Raw genomic sequence first — 26,280 nt, forward strand, 5'->3', positions numbered from 1 at the left:
CCGAACACCCTGTATATCTTCGTATATCCTTCGACGTTTAACATTTTGACTACCACGTCACCCACACATGGTCGACAGTATTTATTTTTATGATGCTAGAAAAATTAATTCTCAAGTTAAGACGTCGACGAAAATAAATTTGGCTAGAATTCGTGAATTTTAACGTTACGAGAACAAGTAACGAAACAAATTTTAGGTTATGTAGCTTACGATGGCCTAAAAATCAAAATTTTGCTTTTGCAAAATGTTATGCGGTTTTGATCTGGCAGTGAACGTGATAAGCAATTGCTAACATGTCTACTTTGGCTGTGATAGTGTCGCATGCCTTGCCATTTACATTTATCATAATTATATTCGCGTTTAGATTTCGTTTGTCGAAAGAAAATATTGAAATCTTCATCGTTATTTAAAAGCCCGGTTCTAATTTTGTAAATTTTTGATTCTGAACTGTTGGCCTCGAAACTGCGTGTTAGAATGGATTCATACTACTTTGTAGAGGCATTTGTGTTTTTGGACGGAAATAGCATGTTTCCTGGGAATATCTGGTTACATAAAAACATTTGCAACTTGTTTTACAACGTGCAAGTTGTAATGTTTGTATACCGATTGCGTAACGAAAAACAGGATAGGCTGCATTATGATCTTACATCGAGCATTTACATTCTTTGATTCCTGCAGATAATATTAAAACATTTTTCACGATTTCTATCACGATCGTCTTTGCGACTACATGACACATCGATAGTTAAAAACATTTACTATTACTTGTCTCATTTCTCATCCATAATTCCCATAAATTCGTATTTCAACGAGTCGTGTATAAAGTAACTTACCAGAAATCGTATTTTCTTTAAAAATACGGCGTTACCACAGTATTATGGCTAAAGCGTGAATGTTATATCGTTCATCAATATTTTAAACGCTAAATGTATAGTTCTATATCTTACTAAACTTCATTCTCTAATAGATTAACATTCATTTTAAAGCCATAGGTATGTACACTAATTTTGTATAGCAGCCATATATTATAATAGTTCCATATTATTTATTTATATCGTTAATAAATTATTTCACAATTATAGATAAAAATACTGTACCCCATTTTTTGTAACTGTAGCACCACAGAAAGAGTGTATGTTATTTATTGTAAAGCTTCTAAGTTATTTGCCTAAATCTAACTTATCGAATAAATGTTTTCTTATAAATATTTAACTGTTTCCATTTTTATTGTTATTCCTCGGCGTGGGATAAAATAATCTGTCTAACGCATAAAAAATATTGTTCTTTATTTGCATACCCTTTTATACCACAATATATATTTGTTCGTTTTTCTTGCGTTTTTATTGCACTATAAAAATAAAATAATCGCAGATTTGTACAATCAAATCGCCCGCAACTATCCGTCAATCCAATTGGAAGGTTTTTAAACCAACAGTCAATTTTTATCTACGAATGCCCTCATACGCAAGGTGCATAAAATCGTGTTAACATTATCTAATAAACTCTCTCTCTAAAAAAAAAAAAGGAAAAACTTAACCACTAGCGTCTTTGGGCAATAGCCCGACAAGAAAAACCAGGTACTAAATGTAACTTTCGAACACTCATAAAGAAACCGATCGTTACGTAACATTCGTGTATGAGTTTGTTCTATTTCGTTAAATTTTACTGTATTCTTCAGTAGATATTGTACTGTCAGAATTCAGGAATGTTGTCAGCTTTATAAAATCCATACACATGAAAAAGTTTGTTCATTCGTACATTAGTCAAAATAAATAAATTAAAACGTTCATTTTAATATGTCAATAGTTTAAAAATAATGGACTATTTTAGGAAATGTACGTCATTTACTGAAAGATACAGTATCGACTATAATTCTTACTTTAACCGAAGTTACAATTCTTAAAAAGTCTCATGCGTAATTTACGTAATTCACTTTGTCCAATCATGGTAACTCGTCCTACTGTAAAATAGTATCGCATTTAATCTCTTTATGGTCCTCTGATGTATGATATAAATAAGTACATACATATGTACTATTTTACTTCCCCTAGTACGTTGTAATAATTTTGAACATTAAAATCGTTCGATGTACTTTTTTTTAAAAAACATAAGAGCAAACCATACTGTAAGCGTGAATAATAATTTAGAGCAACTCGACAGAAGTGTATCAACTCGCGTGCATTTCACAACACACACAGATATCGCAAGTATATTCGGCCTATCAGTAACATATTAGCAATCTATTTGCGGTTATACTATGGAGTTAAATTATATTCATCAAGTAGGTCTGTGATGACCTGGAAATGGTGGACTAACGCCGAAAATTCCAATCAGATTCCCTTGTCGTTGAGCAACGTAAACCAAACGATACATTCCTGGTGAACGAAGTGCCAGGCCGCTGAAGTAAATTCGTTCCGTGATCGCGTTAGGTTCGAAGGAAGTTGGTAACGTTTGACCTAAGATACAACTTTTGTTATCCAAAAGACATGGAAAATTACTGAGAACAGCTCATGAAAAATAAACAAAAATTGCTGAAAGTAGCAGAAACGGAACGAAAAATGGGAAAGTCGAAGCTGGCTATCAGAGACTAAAAATAGAGGGTACATGTAGAGTGATTTGAAAAACCAAGGTGGAAGGGGGAACCAAGACCTCACTTTTGCTGGGACATTTCTTATGCGAAGAGGATGCTAGGATGAAGCAGGAGTTGTAAATGAAATGCTAGAATTTTGGGGTTATATCTAGAATTTCGATATTTTAAATATAATAAGAAATGGAAATATATTAAAATGGAGGTAGCCGCAGACTGATCGCGAGATGCGTCAATTTGGATGGAAAAGGAGGACAGAAGGTAGCGTGCTTCCACGAGAAGAAGGCGCAGCGTGTTTGCATCCTCACTCTTGCTGCAGTCCGCTGATTGGCTATTACCGATCTTCGTCACCGTTTTCGACCAATACCTGTGAGTCAGCGGACTGCAACAGGAGTGGGGATGTAGACATGCTGTGCCTTCTTCTCGTGGAAGAATGGTACATCCTATATAACTGTACCTTAATAGGCACACCGAGACACCTATTACAAGACTGCGCTAAAGTACACAGAAGCAATCTGAAAATGGAGAATATATGGATCCGTGGGAGTCGGACGACTATCAGATATAATTAGTTACGAGTTAGATTATTAAAGTATACGTTTGTTGTAATAAGCGGTATATGATTTAATCCACTAAAAACCTTTGCGTCATTAAATCAATAGACTAACAGTAAAAAAAAGTGGCCTACCGTGTTATTAGGTCACATTTTATTATTCGCTCGTTAAAATGATTAAGACACATTTAAGATGCAACTTGATAAACGTGTACAAAGTCTTATTGAAAAAAATTCTTACCTTGACCTACATACTCATAGACGATATATTCATCCAAGCTGGAAAATTCATTATGGAATAGGCCTATCCAATCACCACTAGAGGGTCTAGCGTCTCCCAACAATTTATATGACACAGAATTTTCTTCGTCTATGAACCATTCTGATATAGGTTGGAACTCTACACCATGATCTTCCACTCCAGGCCTAATCTATATAGCGAATATTTACATTTGCTTAACGAATAAATCATCGTCGATTTCAATGTTGTGGTATACCATAAAAAGTATCTTACAATGATATCAAATTCTCCTGTGACGGGTTTATGGTCTGATTGTATATAATTGGAATGACTTCTGTAATTACACTGGGTAGCATTAAGCTTAACATCATCGTAAACGTCTGCATTTACTTTGTACAAAATTCTATCAGTCCAAGAAGGTCTACGCCTGTTTGCCAAATTTTTAATTAAGAAACTTGTCAGAAAAATGTTGTCAGAGTAAGAAATTTATCATACTTGAGATCAAATTCCTGCGAAGCAAATTCGTATTTGTACGTCGGAGGAAATGTAATAGCATTCTCGTTCAACTCGGCAAATGCATCGCCATTTTGCATTACCATTTTCAACTGATCTTTCTCCAGCAAGCATTTCAGTTCATTCTTTTTAACCAATACATCGATATCTGTAGCGGTTAAATTCTCTCCGTTCAGTCGAAAATTTAAGTCACCGATCCAAAATACATAGCTGTTTAAAAAGTTATTTTTCGAATATATATACGAGTTATTGAATGCAATTTGATCGACTGTATCATCGAAACTGCTCAAATTATAAAAATAAATATACTGTTAAATTAAATAGTTTAAAATATTATTTTTTTTAAGTAAGATACCACTGTTACACATTTACGTGCATAAAACTGCAAAGTGCAAATGTTAATGTTCGCCGGTTCAATTGTTCAATTTTGCATTAAACAGTTCTTACTCGTGAGAAACAGTTTTGATGATTGTATAGGATAAATTAATTTATCAGGAATGTATACGTACTCATGGTATAATATTTTCGAAGTATCTGCACAAGTAAAGCTATGATTCGTGAGTATCGTATTGTAATCCATAATTCTATCTGCCAGTAAATGATCGTGAGGCGTTAAGTGCGTATTTACAATACACATACTGACACCATATATATTTAATCTTATACTAACTGCTCCTTTGTTACCCTAAAAAAAACACGTTTCTTATTAGAGAAATTATAAAAAGCACCATACATTTAAAATATTCTCTTACCCACATGCCTTTGAACCCTGTCCTTGTATACTGAGCTTCGATCAATCTTAAGTGCTCTATGTGCTTTCGCAAGCAAAAACCATTTAAAACAAGCCCTTGTAAACGCTGTGAACGTATTTTTACATAGTCATATTTCTTCAATATCTCCCTATAAGAGAATTATGGTAATTGTAACATTTTCAAAAATTAAATCATCGATTTATAGTCAATTCAAATTGTTTAATACACCCACCTAAAAGATTTAGTCCATGGATCTTCAAAGAACATTTCTAATACCATATTCTGTGGCTGGGCTTTCACTTCCTGTAATCTAATATAATTTATAAGCCCGGTTGTTTTTCGCATAATCATAAGTCGCTATATCTTATAAATACCCAATAAAATAAAAATCTGGCAATGTTCTCGACGAAGTACTATGAGTGAGATCAACAAGTTGATGTAAATTTTGCTCTGGATGTTTAGTTGCCACATTCCATGTGACAAAGTAGATCCTAAAACATGCAATAAATATTTACCAATGAAACAACATACTATAAACTATAAAATTAAAAATAACATTAAATGGAAACATACTTTTCGTTTGTCATTAAAATTTGAATTTATCATTACTAAGTTCATTCGAGATTACTCGAAAAATATTAATTAAAACAGACATATGGAAAAAAATATTTTCACTTACCTGAGATGTTTCAATTTGTCCGCCATTTCTAATGCACTGTCGTGTTTCTAGTAAAACGATTTCACCAAAAATTCACGCGTATTAGTATTTGAGGTCAGTTTATACTACGGTGACTGTGCAGAATGTTTGCAAATACATTTTTTAGGTTAAAAAATATTATTTATAACGCCAACGCGTGGCTGGATGATTTGACGGTCGTAAACTTTCATCGAAGGATTATTAGTGAACGATCGACTAGATGTTTTACGGAAACTGCGAGATTTTTCGTTCTACCGTGCATTAGAGCAGCTATTCAAAGAACCATATTATATACACAGCTGTTGAGAAATTCTATCTTTCCCACCATCTAATTTTCGCCACGTGACGTCAAAGAAGCAACCTGTCGTTTGCTGTCAAACCGATATGTGTGTACTATCGCAGACGAAGTATACATATAAGTGTACCTGTAGTGTACGACGCAAATGTGTGAAACTATCAAATATACGGAGTTGTTTATGCAAGTAGGTACGTTTTCGCGTGGCAGTCTTGCACCTGTTCGATTTGGAGAGTTGAAACGACGTTAGCTTGATCCAAACGGATCTGTACCGTTTGTTTAATTTACAAAAAAATAAGGGTTACGTGCAGACTCTTACAATTTTTGCACACTGGGTGAAGAGCGAAGAACCAGTTTTTATAATGTACCCCCGAAGGAGTTGCAGCTTCCGGAATAGGGAATTTGCCGCTTACACGTTTAGGTCTGGGTTAGGTAACACGAACACGAGGTGTACCGAATAGGCACCTTCGTATTCCCACGTAACCCATTGCCCAAAGGCTTATTCGTGATACTTATATACAGAACATTGACAAAGCAACAACTAGCGAGAAATGTTATATTCTCATGGCCCTCTATCGAGAAATATGAAAACAAACACCTTAGAAATGCGTCTGCCAGACGTCGAAATGTTACTGACCAAAATATTCAATAAAATCATTCAATAGGAATATCCAAGTGACTTCGCCGATGACTATACTCGGTGTAATTAATAATCGTATCACTCTTATCTGGGTGATACCATTATTAATTACGATGGTCCTACAATTAGCGTTAACCAGAGTAAAAATTAATTTATATACAATACACTATACGTATATGCACTGTGTCGCACGTTCCAGAACTGAATACACCTTATTCGAGAAATTGCTTTGTTGTTTATCAGTTATCAGGTTATCGCTAATCCATCGACAGATAAAAGTAAGGTTGACGATGTACTAATAAATAATTAGTACAATAAAAATGAATTGAAGATTTCAAAATTACCCCTGTCCACCGCAGAAAACATTTCTCTTTATTTTCGTTCCCAATAAAAATAAATAAATTTGTTTCTTTTTTATTATAATAGATCGTAAGTGCCGTCTGATGAAAGTCTCTCCCCCATCCCCCTTGGTTACGAATCTATGTATAAGTGATGGAAAACAAATGTACATCTAGGGAAAGTCAGAATAATTTGAGACAGGGGCAAGCAGATACAGAGAAATTTTTATTAAAAAGGTTCTCGATCGAATTTTGAACAACATTATTGAATTAAATTATTATCGTAGCTGACTTAAAGCCGTATTTTCTCTCGTTCTGTGATTTCAATCATTCACAAGATATCTGTTTGAGTAAAACTTACGTATCAACGTGCCCCCGGTTTTGTATAAAAGATGGAAAGAAAAATAAGGATTATAAAAAAAATGTCGTACCTTTATTATAATTTTCTCCGCGAAATTCGTTTTCAATCGCTACCGTTTGATTTGTTATCGAAATAATCGAGCTTCTGCAAAGAAACGCCAACATCTCTAGCGACACCGGCCTGCATTATTATTTACAATAACAAGACAAACAAACGGAAATGGTGGTCCGTTGTTTCGTGGCTATCTAATCTAAGAATGTAGGAATGGAGTTCTCTTATCAAATCCGCGAACGTTTGCGCGACAGGGTTTCCGGGACATTATCAGTACATCATCCCCGGATGGGCTGCTCGTTGAAAAAATACATTCGGGTTCGCCGACAGTGTTGTGTATAAGTTTCCCGCGTCTTCTGGCCTCAAGTACATGCCGGGCGGCAAAACGAATGTCTCCATCGGTCCATGAACATCTGCGTAATTCAAATATTTAAATTTTAATTACATTCGTCGACTAGTGGCGTCATTGATATTATTAATATTGTTTTTGCCATTCTGTTCAAGAATTAGCTTGTTTCTTGGCCGCCACGAGTCTCATTAGCAGCACCTCTCGGGCACCCTTTGTGCTCGGAGAGAATCACTAGCTGCGTCTATTGCGCAATGCGTCAAAACCGATTTTGGGCCTTTGCACATGATTGACATGCGCACGCATCGATCTTCTGCGTACCGGTCGAAACCTCGTGCCAGCCAAGAATGCGGCCATTAGTACAGAGTATAGTCTTGTTCAAACCGGCTTTGTTGCGATACGTAGTTCAAGAGTGAAAAAGTCTTTGTGATAATAGAATCTGTCCTTTGTGTTTAATGTAATTCGCTCACGTTAATTAATACAAGGCTCAAGCTCATAAACCCCTTGCAAATGATACAATTGCAAGGGTATCATGTGTTTGAAATAACGCGTAATTTAGGCAGTTTCTCCGCTGGAAATGACGATCGATAACATCGTCATTTCCATTAGAAACTCAATTCGCGTCTCTCATTATTAATTATTGTCTCAATCATCGACTCTCGTGTGACAATCACATCATACACAATCGAAGATATAGTATACCAAACGAACGGGAACGTCCGAAAATAGACGACGATGAAGGAACGTGGAAACAAAGCACGAACGCGGGAAAAAGAGAAATGGGTAAGAATCGTGTGTATTACATATTTCTGTTAATAAAATTTGTGTATGTGTAATTAATAGCCATTCTGTTTCTCAAATTACAAGAATATATTATAAAACCTATCGAAGAGAGCGTAGAACAAAAGATATATACATTCTTCTATTTTATGGGTTATGGTAAACTGTGCATCATTTTGTCTGACACTATACATTGCATTCCCATATGTTTGAGTGAAATTAGAAATGATTCTGACAGAAACTATAATGTATCCACCTTTTCGCTATTGACAAATTTCATTTTGTTCTTTCTATTGCGATAATTATCCACAACGATTTACGATACTTTCGGTAAATCGTGGAAACGGTTCCATAGATGTAGAAAGTTGTAACGATCTACTGTGTTGAGAGAAATTATCTGGCAAACGTTCTTTATTTCTAAATGTTACTGACCTGTATTCAATTTACTACATCGGATCAGAGACGAGACAAATTTAATTCGAACAATAGATAACCAACAAAACCAACGTAATTTATTCGTGATGTTTATTCGAACGAAACATAAAAATCTGCGATTATTCTGACTCGAATACTGAACAAAATTATTTAAAACTACACATTTAGTACGTTAGTCCTGGGGTATTTGTAATATATGGAAGTTTTGTACATAAATTTTGAAAAAAAAACATTTGCAAAGTATAAAAAAGTCCCATTAACAAACGGCACAATTACTCTGCAAACCTAACCGCGATACGAAGTGGGTCACACCTGTCACACTTTTCACAACCTTATAATTATTCGAAAGTTTCTTGCAACGGACGAGTAATTTTATTATCTTCGAAATCGAATTGCTAGGAAGAGGTAATAGAAACAGTATGGAAATGGACCGATAACTTCTAGCGAGAGGAAGTTTATTCTCGTAACTAATGAGAAACTTAATGAAATCGTTAGACTATATAATGTATACAACCATAATTTTTATGTTATTATTACCGTGCGTTATCTTAATAAAGAAACATGGAAGGAAGCGGAGATAACAAAAACTACGCGTTAAAAAAATGCGTTCGCTATTTTTATACTGAAACCGGACGGAAACTCAGCTTAATCTCACCGAACCGGATTTTTAAAAAAACGAGTAACAAAAAAAATGTTATTTCAGATGTTTTTATTCCCGTTTGCATAAAGAATCGCTTCCTGGTTGTGCCACAATTACCGAGGTGCCAGCGTAAAATTTAACGAAAAAAAAAAAACAACGCTCTTGAACCGAGATTCCGATGGAGACTTTTAATAATAAGGAAACATCTGATTTGTAAAGTTGATCGCGTGGCCATAAAGTGACGCGGTTGGAAATTATGATTACCACAACCGGTGTCATAAACGAGAGGATGGTTTATGCCTAGCAGGCTGGTGACCTTTGCCTTGCAATTTGTAGTATATTCCACGCCCTACTCGTAATAATGGACATTACGTTAAGGAGATGTATTACGAAGCTAACATAGTTACCTGATACATTCTGCATTTAAAAGTTCCCAATTATAATTCGTTCTCTTTCTTTGCACTAGACTGTGTCTATACTGATACCGAGATTGTCAATTTTGGTGAAGTAATATTCATTCAAAGATCTCGACTAGTTAATTTAAAATAAATTACAGGTAGAATAATATACAATACACTTTTTGTTGAAAAAATTCTTAAAATTCAAGAGTTTAATATCTTTAAAACTATTACTTTTTTTGATAAATGTTTATTACGACCTTTCCTTTTCTTTTAAGTGTTCTATAAATCCTTGCACGTTCTTTGCACAGTTTATTTACACCTTGACAGAAAATAATGCAGTGACATTTACGACCGAAGAATAATCTATCTACAATAGTAATAAAATTGAGTGGAGGATCTTTATCTATAACGGCATCGATAAAATGGGAAACTACCGAACGTGAAGTTGTAAAATTTTACCGTTATCTTCCAATTGAAAATAAACAGGATTCGATAAAGGCTTTGGTTGCAATTTCGAATACTGTTTCAATAATTTATTTGAATGTATATATGTTTATAGATTTATTTAAATCTGTTGTGTTTCGAATTCACCGTAGAGTCGTAAAGTAAATTAAAAATATTCATAATTATTGATTGGAAATAAATCGTTGGAAAATACAGAATGTACGATAACTATATTCGTTACGAAAGGTAAAGTTTCGTAATCTATTCTCGTAAAAAAGCTCGATCATTCACCGACAAGAGGACACCGATTAACTAGCGTCGTCTGATCTAACGGGATCCATTTCCCCTTCCAGTTTAATTCTCGGAGAAGCGCTTGACCTCCGCCTCGAAACTTTCTCCCTCTCCACCTTTCCAGCACGAGGTTTTTCCTCCCTTTCGTTCGTTCCTCGAGGTGAAGGTCGCTAGAGGCGACGCCGTAACGGAGGAAAAGCTTGGTAGGGGAATATACCGAGTAAACGAACCCAGGAATTTCCTGGACGACTTTACGAAGTGTGTTATTTTTATCTCTCGTTCGACACTATAGTCGAGTCCAAGAAACCATCTGGAAAAGGTTCACTCTTCTACCCCTTTTTATTCCAAATTCTTACTAATTCTCAACAATAATATTCTTTAATATAAAAACCTTAAAATTCCATTATTTTTCTACCCAAAGTTTCTCACCCTTTTACCCCTTTTATTTCAAACTTTTTCTAATATTTATTACTATAAAAAGCTTGAAATATAATTATGTATTTTGTTCCATTAAGCTTTGTTCCTTTAAATTTTATTTTCCCGTACAAAATGGCGATCGATCAAGTAAATCCAAACCCGTGGAATGCTTCGTTGAATTTTTGTCATTTGTAAAATGCTAAATCTTGCGTGTCTATAAATACTCGAGCGTGCACGTTAAGTTATTGTAATCGATAATACCGGTATTTAATAACTAGCTAATTTCTGAAAAGCCTTACCGTCGGAATATATGGGGCTTCCACCGTGCCTGCAGGCAGTACATCCAGGTATAGCGGATGAAACTAATGCCACACGATCTATAATTCAAAGCACATCGATACGATACAGTTAACAACAATGTTAAAAATAGTAATATTTTCTTACATTATACGCCCGTTGCATAAACATGTACAGCATTACGTTTATGAAATATTAATTACGTAGGTTCATTTACGTACAACTTTAGCGCGCAACGTCATTATACGCGATATATACAACACCATTTACGCAAGAAACATCTCAATTAAGCCTTCTTACTTTTCACTATTTCGCTCTGGCGTACGTGGCGCATTCGCTCCGGTAATTAGTATGTACAAGTAATTAAACAATAAAAATCGATACTTTATTTTCATGCTCAGCTTTTACGAAGGAAGTGCACATAACGTTAATAGAGTACCGAACGAGCGAAACGGGACGAGAATCACGGATACTAAAGAGAAATACAATCCTAGAAGGCGCTTGAAAACACATCTGAGACTACTTGTTCAACTGAAAGAAAAGAAAACCACGAAACCATCGTTGCGTGTAGTCGAGGTTTAGGTCTTAAAAAACATTTTTTTGGACACAAGCTTTTGCTCGATCGGTGTAGCGCGTGTATTACGTACTTAACAAACGTGACTGAAAAATTTCCGCACACGCGATCTGCTGAACTTTAAATCTCACAATTTTTCGTTTTAACGATACAAATTCCAAGTACAAAGATTATTAGGATCTGTTTCAAAGAATATTTGCTTAATATAAATTGTTGGTTTGTCTCTTCCAAAAGAGAAAGTTTTCTTTCCTCAACAAAAACCATCGACGCGTTTGTTGCGTATCGCGTTTCGAGATACGAGTCAGGAGGGTGCAGTTTTCATTCTGGATGTTTCTTTCAAACTGTGCAGACGTGCCTTCCAAGTGTTTCGAACAAAGCTTAGTTAAAAGTAATATCGATCAAATTGCTTTTTTATCCCAGCACCTATTTCCAATATAAATAAATGCAATATGAATATACCGGCACTGTGATAATGCAGCTTTCTCTTCAAAGAAGCCTCAGCTGGTTTAAAGTGGAAGAAGGATGGCGAGTAACCGCTGCCAGGAAGCGAGCTGAGAGCATCGTCTCGATCGCGAATCACCGTATCAGGAGCTTCCCGACCAAGGGCAGCCAACTGCCGACCCTTAGGCAGGAACATCGTCAGGAACACGAGGAGGGAAGTGGTCAATAAACCATAAGCTAACCAGGCCTCTCTGTCGCTCTCCGAGGAAGCTGCCACCGAACCGATCGCGCTCGATATCCAAATCGACAGCGACAAGCCAACAGCGAGGCCGATAAACGCTGCTTCACGGTTGTTGTCTCTAACACCGCGTGCTCGAACTGCTAAACAAGCTACTGCAACCAGCAGCGCACCGGGATACCTGAAACCGAACACAATCGACTACTCAATCCCTTTAAAAATATCAGAAGGTGGTAACAATTTTAATGAGTCTTAAGTCGACTTAATTTTAATAAATTAAGCACTCTAGGTATTCAAATTCATATAAGGAGTCGAGGCAAGCGATCATATATGGGATCGAAGAGAACAGTTAGCTTTTATTTCTTATGACACTTCTTTAAACAAATATTCGTGGAGTCCTGTTGATGAGATGGAAAAGGAAAGGAGAGGTCTGCTAGTGCACTCGTCAGCCAGGACATTGGGTAGCTGATGGAAGAGCATATATATAGAAACGGAAGATTGATCGAGCGCTTGCGAGAAGACCCACATATCTGCTCTCGTGGCAGTTTTATGGGAAAGAAACTTTACCCCGAAGAACTTTTTTGAAAATTGTAGGCCCAATTAATGGAGAACTATTAACCTTTATTTCTCAAGCTATAGGTTATAAAATTGAAGCATTTCTTCGTAAAGAAATTCGGTTTTTAAACGCCAAGTAGCTCTTTGATGTTCCGAATCTAAATGTTTTAAAGAATTTGTGAATCGTCTGCTGATAAAGACAGAATACTTATTTAGAGTACGATTCTCTAGGACGGAAAAATTAGTGTCGGTGGAAGGTTTACATTTCAAAAGTTTACCCGAGGGAAGCCACTATCTGCCCAAGAGGAGTTTTGCAGCAGGGGGCTAAAGAGCTTTGTCCCGTAGTTTGTGCCTGGACCACGGCAGGCGGTTCGCCGTAAAACCATTGTCCAACGATGGCTACCTGCACCAATACCGCGAATCCCAATACTAACGCCTGCAACGAGAAAAATAAAACAGTCAGTCTCATATTTTATCGTCGTTGTACGAAAATTGAGGATCAAACGAAATTAAATATTCTTCCTATATTGCAGCAACTCGGTTCCGGATACAAAAATCTAGAGATTTTAACAGAATTACTCAAGAGGAAGTATTCAAATACAAAATTCTGTAAAGTATACTCGTTTCGTGTCAATGAATTTTTAATAGCATTTGCTAAAACGTTACGACGCGATCTCATTAAGTACGAATCGAACGTAACGTTAGTTTCGCTCGATCGACGATAGAGTGTAATTAATATTACGACGTTCTTAATTCACGATACGCTCTTAACGCTTGTCCGCCGTACTACAATTTATCTACGAACGAGTAATTACTTAGAGCAGGCATAATAATCATTGAACGTACGTCAACATAATCGGAAAATATTATACAACCGGAAGAGGTCCGGGTTGTATTTTTCTAACAACCTATTTTATAAACTGGTTTCCACTCTTATCGTTGCTTCCTTTGATGCGCGCGATCACGCCTACCGACGATAAGCAACGAAACAACACGTTGAGTCCGTTACGCGGGACAGAAAACGTATCGGAAATATTAATGTTATTCGACGCAGGACGGGACTTTACTTTACGACCGCGACAGCTGCACTTACTGCTATTACTAGCGGGCGTTACTACTGCGTTACTTTTCATTCAGGTATCGTCCCGCGCGTACAAATAGATCGGGATCGACATCCGGATCTACGGCGCAACGAAATAAGAAAAATTCCGTGTATCCTCCGCGGAGAGTCGTTCCACGAGTTTCTACGGTCCGTTTTCTAAAGTCGCATTCACAACGAGACGAGAGAACTTTCAATTTGGACCAAACTTGTACTACGTGTTTCATACTTTTTGAGCACCCTGTATATTAAATGTAATCTGATTTACATGGTGTTTGGACACGTTCTAACCGGAAGAATCCCAGAAACTCATCGGTATGGTTTTTAAAAATGTAAGATGAAAAATACGGAAATTAAAAATTTTCCTTATCGCATGATTTCGTCGTGTAAACATGAACCGTGGTGATTTTCAGCGAAAGTTTAGCGTGCATTAGGTTAATAAAATATATTAAAACTCACTTGATACGGTGCTGGTAGATAGATGCCGCTATTTAAAGAAAGTAAGAAGACGCACTTAACCAGAAGTGCCGCAAATACGAGCGCTGCGGGTAAACCGACTAGTCGAAATGCCGCGCAGGACAGAGGATTTTGACTTAGGGATGCGGCTGCCGAGAGTCCTGCCAGGAGGAAGAGGCCTAAAAGAAGCGCTTGCCCCAGAAACAAATGTCGTCTGTTCGGTGCTGTTACTCTTGCCTGAAAAATATTATCAAATACGTTTCTCGTTAGCTGTATATTCACCAAAAAGTTTCTTTCGTTAACCGCCATCTTTGTTCACCGCCACGCAAACGTGGACAGACGTTTGACGAACAGAAATCTGAATAAAGAAACAAGTAGAGATAGAGTCGAATTAGACAGTAGAAGTAGAAACAGCGAGTAAAGGACGGACGCGTCAGCCAAATCGTAATAGAGTTCGACTTCTATGTCGATAAAAGTAGAAATGGCGAGCAATATACGGACAACTATTGTAGTTGATTCTGTACTGATACTTAATAAAGACAGACTTTCGTTTAAGACTTTCTGCGAACTCCATTAAAAGTATGTGCGTGATGTACGGATAGAAGTTCACGAGTATGCTCTAATTTTTCCCTGAAAACCTGAATATGGCGATCAGAAAGTGCCTCTTTGTACGTTTCAAGGCTGACTCTTAATCTCGTTTCTCTGTTTTTGTCGTATTAATTTCCGACAGACTAGAAACATACCTATAACGAGGCTTATCGCGTGCCAAATTAGCTGTATCGTAGTTCGTTGCGTGCCTTGATTCGATTACAAACAAGGCATGGTAATTATATAGATTAATTTCGCTAATTGTAATGTCTGAAAATGGACCGCGATAAGAATAACGAATAACGTTTCATTCGTAGCGTCGTGAATGATCAAATTATACTTTAGATAAAAGTTTATTAGAATAATGTTTTGTTCGAGTATATGTGGATGGACGAATATATTATGATCGCTTATCTACGTGATGTATAAATTATTCATTATGCAAACGGTGCGTAGCACATGCATAGTGTGTTTGTGTAATAAAACTATCTATGATTAAATTAAATGAAAATTAAATATAATATAATCATGGTGCTTTGGGTCTAATAGAATCGTGCTTTATCAAAATTTTAGTTGTCGAAGGAATTATACAGAGTGTTCGGCCACCCCTCCGAAAAATTTGAATGGGAGATTCTAGAGGCCAAAATAATACTAATATATTGATCGAAGCTTCGTTGAAAAGTTATTAACGTTTATTAAATTTTGTTTTTAAATGATCGAAAACTCGTTGAAACATGTGAATACCGTTTAGATTGTTTCCATTTATGTTCTCACGGTTACAAATTAATTTTTTCAGCTCGATTACGCGTTAATCGTTTTATTTTAAAGAAGAGCAGAAGGAAGTTGGTTTCGTAGATGGCAAAATAACGGTAGCGTTAAAGGTGGTTTAAATATCGAGTTTGGTATCGGAAACTTTCTTGGCGGCTCCTGTTCAATGGAGCGTATCGGTCCGAGCAGACGACACGGAAAGGAGAAATAGGCAATCGACATGCAAACTAGGCCTAGGTCTCGGCGAAATTGCGAACATGCTGGTTATTGGAGCTTGTCGCGAACGAAAACGATTACCGTGGATTCTCGTAGATGCTGGCCACGTGTAGTCCAGTAGTCGAGATACAGATTCTTTTACAAGCTCTATTAACTCCTGGCTTCCTCGAATCTCCATTAGAGGACGATTATACGACCACGAAAATCTGTCTCGTATCATTGAACGCGACAGAATTGTAACAACGCGATCTTCCCGCTTTTCCCCCAACACGTGTCAAAGAAATCTACTTCGCGCTCGACTTCCGGCGATCAAGTAGCCGAGTTATAAATTAAATTTTATAACTGCGATTCTATTTAAACTTCAAAGTAATTTCGTTCGTAATTTATCGCACCGTTGGTACACGCATTGGCGAAAACTGGTTTATATCCTTCGAGGGAAGATTCGTATAGTTATTACGCTTTTCTAGACTATTCTTTGAAGCCAACATTATTATGTACTTCTGTAATTGCGGGACTCGAAAATGTAGAGTTCACGATCACTTTCGTTACTTATTTCTATCACTGGATTAAACGAAACAAACTATTTTCTGTTGACCAAATTACCATTTACAGAACAAAGAAATAATATATCTATATATACCTACATAGGAAATGATAGAAACGAGGAATTGGTTCATTTTTATGGAATTTTCCTCACCTAGAACCAGTATCGTGCGCACGCAGCTGATCGCAGGTTGCCGTCTTACAGGCGCAATTTAAAACGTTAATAACCGTTTAACGAAGCCTCAATCAACAAATTACTATTCTCGACTTTCGTCTTATTTTGGCCCCTAGAATCTCCCATTAAACTTTTGCCGTATATATACCGAACACTCTATACAGGTTTAGAATAGAGTCAATTTTATTCGTTTAAAAATAAGATCAACGTACAGGAATTTATTAAAGTAATAAAGATCGTACGAATCGTTTCCATTAATTATTCGAAACCTTTTTATCTGGGCAAGAATGTTATCTCTGATTCGCAAAGTATAGCTATTAAAACATATCTCTCATCTAATTAACGTTAATCGATATAAATTTCGTAAAATGTCAGATGTATAAATTGGGTCGTAAAGCGTTGATCAATCATCAATTATGCACCGTTTCCCGAGAACGTTCCCTCGAGTTCTCTATGACTTCGTTCCCGCAGTCTGTACGTCGTACGCGCGATGTGATCAGTTTGGAAAATGTTGTAAAGGTAAACGAACCGACCTTGAGCAGTACGAAAACCTCGAAGCCAGCCATGAGGAGCATCGTGGCCGCGCTAAGGGCCGCCAGAGGAAGAGCCCAGGGTCGTTGTCTGAGCAAGGACCTTGAGTACGGTTGAGTATCGGCCTCGATCTCCTGGCTCTTTTTCCCAGGCATCCTGAACACCGAAACCGTCCTGTTCGGCGCCGGTACGCTGATGACACTCGCCACGCTGGCCAAACCATTCCTGTCTATCGCCGCGTCGCTGGGCACCAGGAAGAATTCCGTCGACAGCTCGTAGTCCCTCGAGGCTTGGGCCCGTATCGCCGTAGTTCCGGTTGGACCGAGCCAGCTTGCCGTGGCCCACGACAGGATAATCGGACTCAGTCTCATCGCGTCATCCGTACTTCCGTGGTTTGTCTCTGTGTATGTGTGCGCGCGTGCGTGTGTGTGTATGGCTTTTATTTTCTTTCTTTCCTTTTTCCAAGTTTCTACAGCGTCACCGGGACATGCACCGTTTCCTGCGTAAGCGCATCCTTATGCGCCCACTTCTCTTTACTCGGAGGAATAGCGCACCTGCAATTACGATTCGCCTCGGTAATTAAGACTCGTCGGTCCATTCGGTCGGATTTAGGTGCCGGGTAAAAGCGAGAATCGACGCGGTGGCGGTCCGTTTGTCAACAACTTCGACACGCGGCGCGTTCATAATCGGGACGATTAAAGTCGTGGGAGGGATTGTCTTGAATTTTATGTTTCCCGACGAGTCGACGGCGGATCTAGGCTCGTCGGGCCGTGAAGCTATCGTCTCAAGGGGCGGGATTCTCGTGTAGCAACGTTCAAATTTTAAGTACCCTTCTTTATCTTTTTCGTTAATATCAGGTCGTTCCATAAGTTCCTGCCGTTCGATATTCTGAACTTGGCATAAAATATGTTATTTAATAGAAACCAAACAAAATTTCTCAGTCCAAGTCATTTCTGAAATTTTGTGCATACGAACATCGACGATTCACAGAAATTTGAAGCATATATCTATTCACTAAAAATGATTGTAATTGATCCCTGCAACCAAATATAATTTTTCCAGAACGATTTGAAATTTTTGAATTTAATTATTAATAACTTTTTAACGAAGCCTCTATCAACAAATTGGTATTCTTGATTTTCGTCTTATTTTGGCCTCTAGAATCCCCCATTAAAATTTTCCCCAGGGGTGACCGAACACTGTGTATATTTAAAATATTGCTTAATAATAAGTTGTAGTACAAAACTCGACGCGAACATATGGGACGACCTAATAATTAAAAGTTCTATTGTGCTAGGCTTTTAGTGGCACAAAAAGAGACCCTTAAATTAGACGAAAACTGATTATTTTTGATCCATCGATTCTTCGATATTCACGAGTCAAAGAAAAGACAGTGGAAACACTCGTTGAATAAAACGTTCAATATTTGTACCGCGAAATGTGCACGAAAACGATACACTGTGACGTAACGATCGAAATGTTAACACCAGAACTACCAAAATGTTCAAAATGGCCCGTACTCGTAATTTCCAATGGAACTTATAAAGAATTTACTAGATTTTAAAAAAACCGTAGTTTTTTTTACAAAAGAACGAATAAACGTTTATCCCCGTTGCATTGTGCATTCCTTCGAGCATCAATCCTTCGAGTTCCTTGGGTACAAATAGGAATCGTTTCAGAAAAATTCCACAGCGAACCGAGCCAAATAAACTGCAGGCCTATTCTCCCGCGGAGAGCTAAGCATGACCAGTCTGCAGGCATTCGTGGAGCCTAACACCATTAATTATTACGAACAGGGTCAGCCGTAAGTAGAGTGAAGCATGAACCGAGTAAAACCGGAGTAAAGTATCGAAGACATGTATCGCGGCGTTCGGCCGTTGTTGCAGTCGAACACCGTGTCGAATCAGGCGACCATTACGACCCGATAATTTGAATCACGATAGCGATTGGACCTTTTAGACGTCGATCGTCATCCTGTGCCTTCGATATCCCGACGACACCGCTTCCAGCCCATCTCTTTTCGTCTATCGAGCTCTCCAAAGCGGTGGTACCTTGGTCCTCGACGTAGAGTCGACGGCAAAACACTATCGATATTGCGAAATAATTGGCCACTAACCGCTCTCGAATAGTCCTCGAAGGGTTCGGTACTTTCGTAACTCCTGGGGAAACGTTTACCGGCCCCTGAACGGAAAGGATTAACGGACACTGGGCAAAGATACTCGACGATTATCAACGGCTGAAGCAGACTTTCTGTCAGATTATCGGTTCCCCGGTTGGGATCGAGTCGATTGGAGCTGGCTGCGAGGCGCGTGTTAGGAGTGCCGAACACCGACTAAACCAACGATCGTTCTCCGGGCAGAAACTGGAAGCAGACTGGAGTTCCGTTCTGGAGGTGAAGCCTATCCGTTACGAAGGAGCCAGGGAGATGGTGATGACGACGCCGAGGTGGTAGTGGCATAGAGCAGGAGCGGATCCACGCGACTCTCACGGAGAGGATTCGCCTTTTTCTAGCGAATTTATAAACGATAGTAAGCCAAATCCCTATTACGGACCGGTTCCCTCGATCGGTATGCAGAAATGTTACGTGTATCGCGCCTCGATCGATGTTACGTTTCCAACCGAGCTCGCGAGCCAAGGTCGCGATTGGGCAACGTCTCCCTCGAATAACAGAGGAATTTATTCGCGACGTTTATTCGATCGTTGGGAAATTTTCACTTTTTATTCGAACGACGCTGCACGCTTCACATCGTCGAAGACGCAATAGGACTTGGACAATCTTTAACTTTACACGTGGGAGTGTCTACTTCTGTTCAACTAATTTCACGATAAACGACTGCTGATAATATTTCTGTTTATTTGAAATATTATTATTACCGAATGATACGTGAAAGTTAAACGAGCATCGTGGAAATCTGTTCACAATTTTCTCCGTGTACAAACATGTTTGAAAATTCATGACTCAAGGATGTTATGTACGAAGAAGTATGTCGAAGAATTGGAAACGAATAAATGTGATTAGCAATTTTTTTTAAATAGAATTTTTGGAAGAAAGTCGTTATGTAATGCAGTTACCGTGTTCGAAGGTTGATAAATCGAGCTGTTTAATTCCTTGGGATTTCAATTGATTTGTAATTATCCGAGACAGGTCTATTTCGTCGAGACGGTGTCGATCCGATCCGCCCCTGGCAGGATGAGAGAAGGAACAGAGTGGAATAAAAGAGAAATAGAGAGTAGGATCGGAATGAAAGAAAGAAAAAGAGAGGAGCTGGCCCTCCGACGTCCAAGACCGGACCCGGCGACGCATTTACATATCGTACGTGTAATAACATCAAAAAAGTTTTAACAATGGCCCGAGGTTCGCCCTCGGCTGCGAAAACGAGGAAAAAGGGAAAAATGAACGCGAAACCTTAGGATGAGGATCGATCGAAGAAACGTTTAACAAGCTTCTTTGGACTTTGAGCAACGAGACATCGGTAACATCTTCGAGGAATTGTTTTCCGTAGGTGGAATGTTTCGTGAAACACCAACAACGAAAGGGAAGAGACTGAGAAAACGTAGATATCCTTCCAATGGCTGAACAGACTTCTCAGTTTCCTAATTCTACTGTTTCTTTTCATTAATTTGCGTAATAATTTTTTCCTTAAACAAAATACATTCAATTGGAAAATATCAAGGAAGTAACACCTGTTATGTAAATATTTTTTACAATAACAATCTTCGTTATTTCTTTTTAATGGAATTAAAAACCTAGTTCTTCTCTCGCGTAAAATAATCTTCCGTTCGTTTTCAGTTTATTTCTTTCCTAATTCGTAATATTTATTACATTTTCTCATTGGCTTCCACCGTTTAAAAAGATTGATAAATATGGAGTTCTCGAAAGGTCCTTCCTACGTGGGAGTTCGAAGCTCAAGCTACGGTTGGAGTCATGGTAAATCCACCTCTGTACCCGTTATTGTTATATTTGAAACTCACAATAAACTCACGATAAAACTGTTTACGTGCCTAGCGTCGTAACACTGGAACGAAACCTGCGTTTCGATTCTACAAATTTACTAGATAAAGTCTAGCGTAGGATTACAACTCACCCAACAGTGATCTACATTGCGATTGCAGCGCTCGCAATCGCCACATTGTGTTTTGCTTGCGCCATAGTTCGTTAACGTAACGGACTAAGCGGCCCAAAATAAAAAATAAAGGCCTCTTGACACTATTTCGTGTCCCAACAATTTTTTGGTTAAGAAATATTGAAATTAATCATGTCAATTTTCTTTTTGTTTCGTGTTTCAATAATTTCTTGAGCCAGAAACATTTAAATTTAATTAAGGAATTGATAATGTGACGCCTTCCAAGCCGTAATGGTTCCTCGGTTGCTGCCCGTAGAACATCCGTGAAAGTTTCAATTTCGGACCGTATAGATCCGAGAACAGTAAGGTTAAATGGTTAGGAATCCGGCTCGACCATTCATCCAGTTAGACTAACGCGACAGGTATGAATTATGTACCTTGGCCCAGAAATCACGTGTAAAATTATTCCTCGCCGGTGAAAGTGATAACAGAGAGGGTTTCCATTCCAGATCCGCGAAGCGCGTCTTACTCGACGCCCGGGCGTTTGGACTAGATAACCTGTAGGCGGTCGCGCGTCACAGATCAATGATCGTTTGCGCACGTACGACACGTTCGGTAGCTGTACGCGATCGATCCCTCGCGACCAAGGTTCGATGAACTCCTTGCCTCGAAAACCGGACAAACCGTTTGCACGTTCAGTTCGGGGGCTCAGCTTCCTCAATAGCACAACGAACATGCCTTACGTTTCTGGCTCTTCCCATAACAATGTTTCCGCCGAACGAGCCCGTCGTACGGCAGACATAAAATTCAAATGCATACCAGTGCCTCGTACGCAACGACTTTAACTTTTTCCCCCTCCGTTCGGATTTTAAGGCGTCTCGCGTGTACGTTGCGCGTTTTTAATTGTTAATAACTTTTCATCGATGCCTCCATCAACAAATTGGTATTCTTGATTTTCGTCTTATTTTGGCCTCTAGAATCCTCCATTAAAATTTTTCCCAGGGGTGGCCGAACACGCTGTATACAGTGCAAGTTTCTTTTTACAGAGTTCTGCCTCGAATTCATCGTCATGCCTTCCTCGACTTCGCTGATGTTTGCTTTTGATAACGAAGAGGATGTCTCGAGCACATCGAAGAAAAAAGAAGGAATACTCTGCTCGCAAGAGCACCGCGAAGCTATGTCCCGAATTCGGTAGGTTTAATATTTATGTGTCCCGCTCGATCCTGTTTGTCGGTAACATTATTACGGGATACGTGAAGTACACGACACGTCGAAGAACTTGAACGAGAATGAATAAAAATTTATTCATTGTACGTACCGTATAAAGTTTCAATAATAAATTACCGGTGAATACGTTTATACGCGGCTCTCGAAACGTTTCTTTGTTTAACATTTTAATTACGTGAAAAGCAATTTAAAAGAAATCTTTTTTTCTCAAGAAAAAAATTCTATTATCCACATATAGCTCCTGAAAATTTTAATAAACCATATTAATTACAAAAATACTTATCACATTTTTAGTATACACATGTTGAAGGAATTCTATTTCATTAAAATCATCGTATAGAAAAGTTTTGAGGAAAATACCCTGTCGTTAATGTGTTGAGTTAAATGTTTGAGAATAAATCTAGTCTTTTTTCTAATTTTCTATCGCCTAATAGTAAATCTCTTTGCGTTTGTTCGACAATGTTAATTTAATTTAAATCGAAATCGTGCGGTTCGAGCACCGTGTAGAGTGGCATTGTCGATCCTCCGGATAAAGCTTTTTCCCCCTATGACGATTAATGTACTGTTATGTTTCGCGTTGTTAGAAATGAGATTTATATCCTGGCGGGTTGACGTTCGCGAATACTTTTACTACCGAGGAACGTTTTAGCCATTCGTACCGTAGGGAAAAAAATTCACGGAACAATAGGCGTTATCAAAGACCGAGCGGCGAAAATCCTTCCCCGAAGCTAGTGTAGGCAAATGCGTACGAAGTACAATGTCTCGCAATGGCCACACCCGGTCACTTTCTCCGCCAAAGCCAAAGTCATTCTTGTACTGTAAGTTACTACGCTTAATGACGCAAGCTGCCCACGCTCGAATCTAATGCGAAGCACGGTGAACCGCTTTCATTCTGGTACGTCGACCGACGATGGAATGCAAATTACAAGCTCGGACGAATAAAGGGGGAAAAACGGTTAATTACGAGGCTCCGAAAAGTTTTTAGCCTCGACGCGAAGGTGGTGTTTCTTGTAAACGCCATTCTGGTAGTACAATGATATATTCTTTGACGAATGTTCTTGAAAATTCCAGCAATTTTAAACGCTCCGTTATTTGGCAGTCGTTTGCGTCGGTCGATGTCAGTATTTTTGTAAACATGAAAAAAATCGAGTATCGTTCCGTGATAAAATACTTGGATGTGAAAGGCAATACGCCTGTTAAGGATTCTAAAGGAACATCGCGGGGTTTATGATACAGGTGTGACTTCTCCCGATGGAAAATTTAAGGACGATCGAATTGTTTGAAACTCTCTGTACCGAGGATTATTCCAATGTCGAAGGAAGCTGTGGAGCGCGGTGAACGCGAAATTCCTTCCTCCACCCGAGGAACCCTAAATGATGCGGAGTACCGAACTCTCGGTGTTGCAATAAGAGAGAAGAGAAGTCGCTTGCAACCGGTTTCGACAAACTAAAGCTAAATAAAGTCATGTACCGGCGTGAACGAAGGAAATCGTTCTGTCGATAATTGCGCCCTCGAAAAACTTTTCGGCCCTGCTCGTGAAACGATCATTAACCGCTGCCGTAATATTTAAAAACAGTAATCATCATTTTCGAGTACAGTACTCGCGTAATCGGAATGCTCGACCGGGACATATGATTTCGTACGCGATACCGGTATTTTATACGCATACCTTCCACGACACAAACATACGTTTCTTATTTCAAATTATCTCAAAAATATATTTATTCTTTTATATACTTTTTTCCTTTATTTTTTTTTTTTTACCAAACTATTCGTAATTTTTTAAGACATGATCTTATTCGTGTTACGTTTTGTTTCCAATTGAAACTTTGTGTAACATTGTGTTACGAATGGAATCTGATTAATGATTAACGATTATGATCATGGTGCAGCAAAAGCAATGATAAATGATTATAATAACTGAATAATTAGTAATAATGACTTACGAATAATACAAATAATCAGAGCTAATGTAATCGTCAGACATGATTAATTCGTTCATCATACGAAACGATTACATATTTCATTGTGACTGCATCAATAAATTAATGGCGGTGCGTTAATAATGATATCCAACATTTTTGTCGAAAAACGTATATTCATTAACCGACTGCACGGGAGAATGAATTATGAAACCGATATAGAAGCATAATTTAGTATGTTACTTATTTCGAACGTCTAATAATAAATATTATAAACACTATTTTTATATTATTCATAAATGTTTATTTCGATATATATTCTAATATACAGGGTGTTTGGTCATCCCTGGGAAAAATCCTACTCACTTTAGAGAAAAAAATTCAGTACGGGCGGAACTTTAAATGTTAATAATTTTTAAACGAAGCCTCCATCAACAAATTAGTATTCTTGATTTTCGTTTTATTTTGGCTTCTAGAATCTCCCATTAAAATTTTTCCCAGGTTTGACCAAACACCCTGTATAATGGACGACCACACACACAAAGCCATACGTGTACGTACAAAATGGTGGAATCATCTACCATTTACTCGAATATAAAATTATATTCGCTATTTTGATAACATAAATACACTATTTGTAAATGCATTGATAAATATTTTTCTGTATTGCAATAGTATTCAAAGCGATTCGAAGCTTCGTATCTTCGAACGTAAAGTTTCGAACGCCCCAATAGCTATCAATATCCAAATGACGAATGACCGACGATTGGTCACATTAACCGTGGCAGATTTTAATATAGAACCGCGCGGCTATATTCCACACGGAGGAATTAATTATGGTGGAACAAGCCTTCGAGATAATTAATAACAATTCTCTCGAGCGATACCCGTGATCGATCAAGAAAGCTAACATTCTTTCGCAACTCACCCTTCGTCTATCCTTCGCCTCGTCGGGTTTGATACATTGATAAGTCGACCCTTCCACGGCGATTCATTTGAATATAAATCCGGCTGTGTACACACGTTGGGAGCCTCACGGAACCAAGAAGCTAGAAGAGGACAGAGGATCAGTCGAAGGAGCGGAAGACGCCGTGGAAAAAGCGCGGGAGAAGGACGGAACGAAGAATTCTTTTTTCGTTGCACATTGTAACCGCAAACCGCGGTGGCCGGCCGTGCAGGATATTTTTTATTCCTCTTATTTCGGGTTCTTCGTCGTGCTTGACTTTTTTTTATTCCGTTTTAACGGTTACCACGTGTGTGGAATTTGCCAACTTACTCGCTGTTTCTGTGACATCTACCCCCATCTATCAGGTTAGCCAAAAAGTGATTTTTTTCTTCGTAGCCAATTGGCAGTCGCGTTTCTCGAAGCAATCCTATCACTGAAGTCTGGCGAGTACCTTGAATTACCTCCAAGGATCCAAACCATTAATTCGAACGTGCATCATTCGTCAAAAACTGTTTATATTCACCAGACCTGACACTATACGATTTATTCCGTTCTTTGCAAAACACGTTAAATGATTGTCGATGAAAATTTATGTTCTTCGTTCGCGCAGAAAGAAACGCAATTTTGGCCGATCCAATATTTTTCGTATCGACGGATGTCCCACGGGAATGTTTCTTAATTTTAACCTCAAAGTACTGGTCTTAAGGATCGCCGTGCAACGGGGCGAAGAAATGTCCGAAAAGGGCCAGAGTATTATTTTATTCTGGCGCGCGAGTGCATTGTTAAAGGCGAACTTTTATTACCTCCGCCAAGGACGAAAGCTCACCGCGTAATATCGGGGAAAGTCTGTACGGAGTC

At 38.3% G+C, this 26,280-nt stretch overlaps 2 protein-coding genes across 4 annotated transcripts; both read right to left on the bottom strand.

Moving 5' to 3' along the window:
* Positions 1 to 1,269: 1,269 nt before the first annotated feature.
* LOC143344937 (inositol polyphosphate 5-phosphatase K) lies at positions 1,270 to 6,224 on the bottom strand. The gene is made up of 9 exons (XM_076771571.1): positions 5,326 to 6,224; positions 5,021 to 5,137; positions 4,879 to 4,956; positions 4,647 to 4,794; positions 4,404 to 4,579; positions 3,877 to 4,104; positions 3,655 to 3,808; positions 3,382 to 3,571; positions 1,270 to 2,456 (listed from the first exon to the last, which is right to left on the bottom strand). Exons 1-9 carry the CDS (start codon positions 5,349 to 5,351, stop codon positions 2,278 to 2,280), a joined length of 1,296 nt encoding a protein of 431 aa, XP_076627686.1. The 5' UTR covers positions 5,352 to 6,224; the 3' UTR covers positions 1,270 to 2,277.
* An 824-nt stretch (positions 6,225 to 7,048) lies between these two features.
* LOC143344936 (uncharacterized) lies at positions 7,049 to 26,209 on the bottom strand. 3 transcript variants are annotated; one of them, XM_076771569.1, is made up of 7 exons: positions 25,405 to 26,209; positions 17,266 to 17,817; positions 14,446 to 14,679; positions 13,166 to 13,323; positions 12,113 to 12,513; positions 11,082 to 11,159; positions 7,049 to 7,441 (listed from the first exon to the last, which is right to left on the bottom strand). In XM_076771569.1, exons 2-7 carry the CDS (start codon positions 17,632 to 17,634, stop codon positions 7,299 to 7,301), a joined length of 1,383 nt encoding a protein of 460 aa, XP_076627684.1. In that variant the 5' UTR covers positions 17,635 to 17,817; positions 25,405 to 26,209; the 3' UTR covers positions 7,049 to 7,298. The 3 variants fall into 3 exon arrangements, with proteins under 3 accessions (XP_076627684.1, XP_076627685.1, XP_076627682.1); XM_076771570.1 differs by lacking the exon at positions 25,405 to 26,209 and adding an exon at positions 19,380 to 19,463; XM_076771567.1 differs by lacking the exon at positions 25,405 to 26,209 and adding an exon at positions 19,216 to 19,424.
* Between the last annotated feature and the right edge of the window lie 71 nt (positions 26,210 to 26,280).

This window comes from Colletes latitarsis, chromosome 8, assembly GCF_051014445.1.
Source record: "Colletes latitarsis isolate SP2378_abdomen chromosome 8, iyColLati1, whole genome shotgun sequence".
NCBI classification, from domain to species: Eukaryota; Metazoa; Arthropoda; class Insecta; order Hymenoptera; family Colletidae; genus Colletes; species Colletes latitarsis.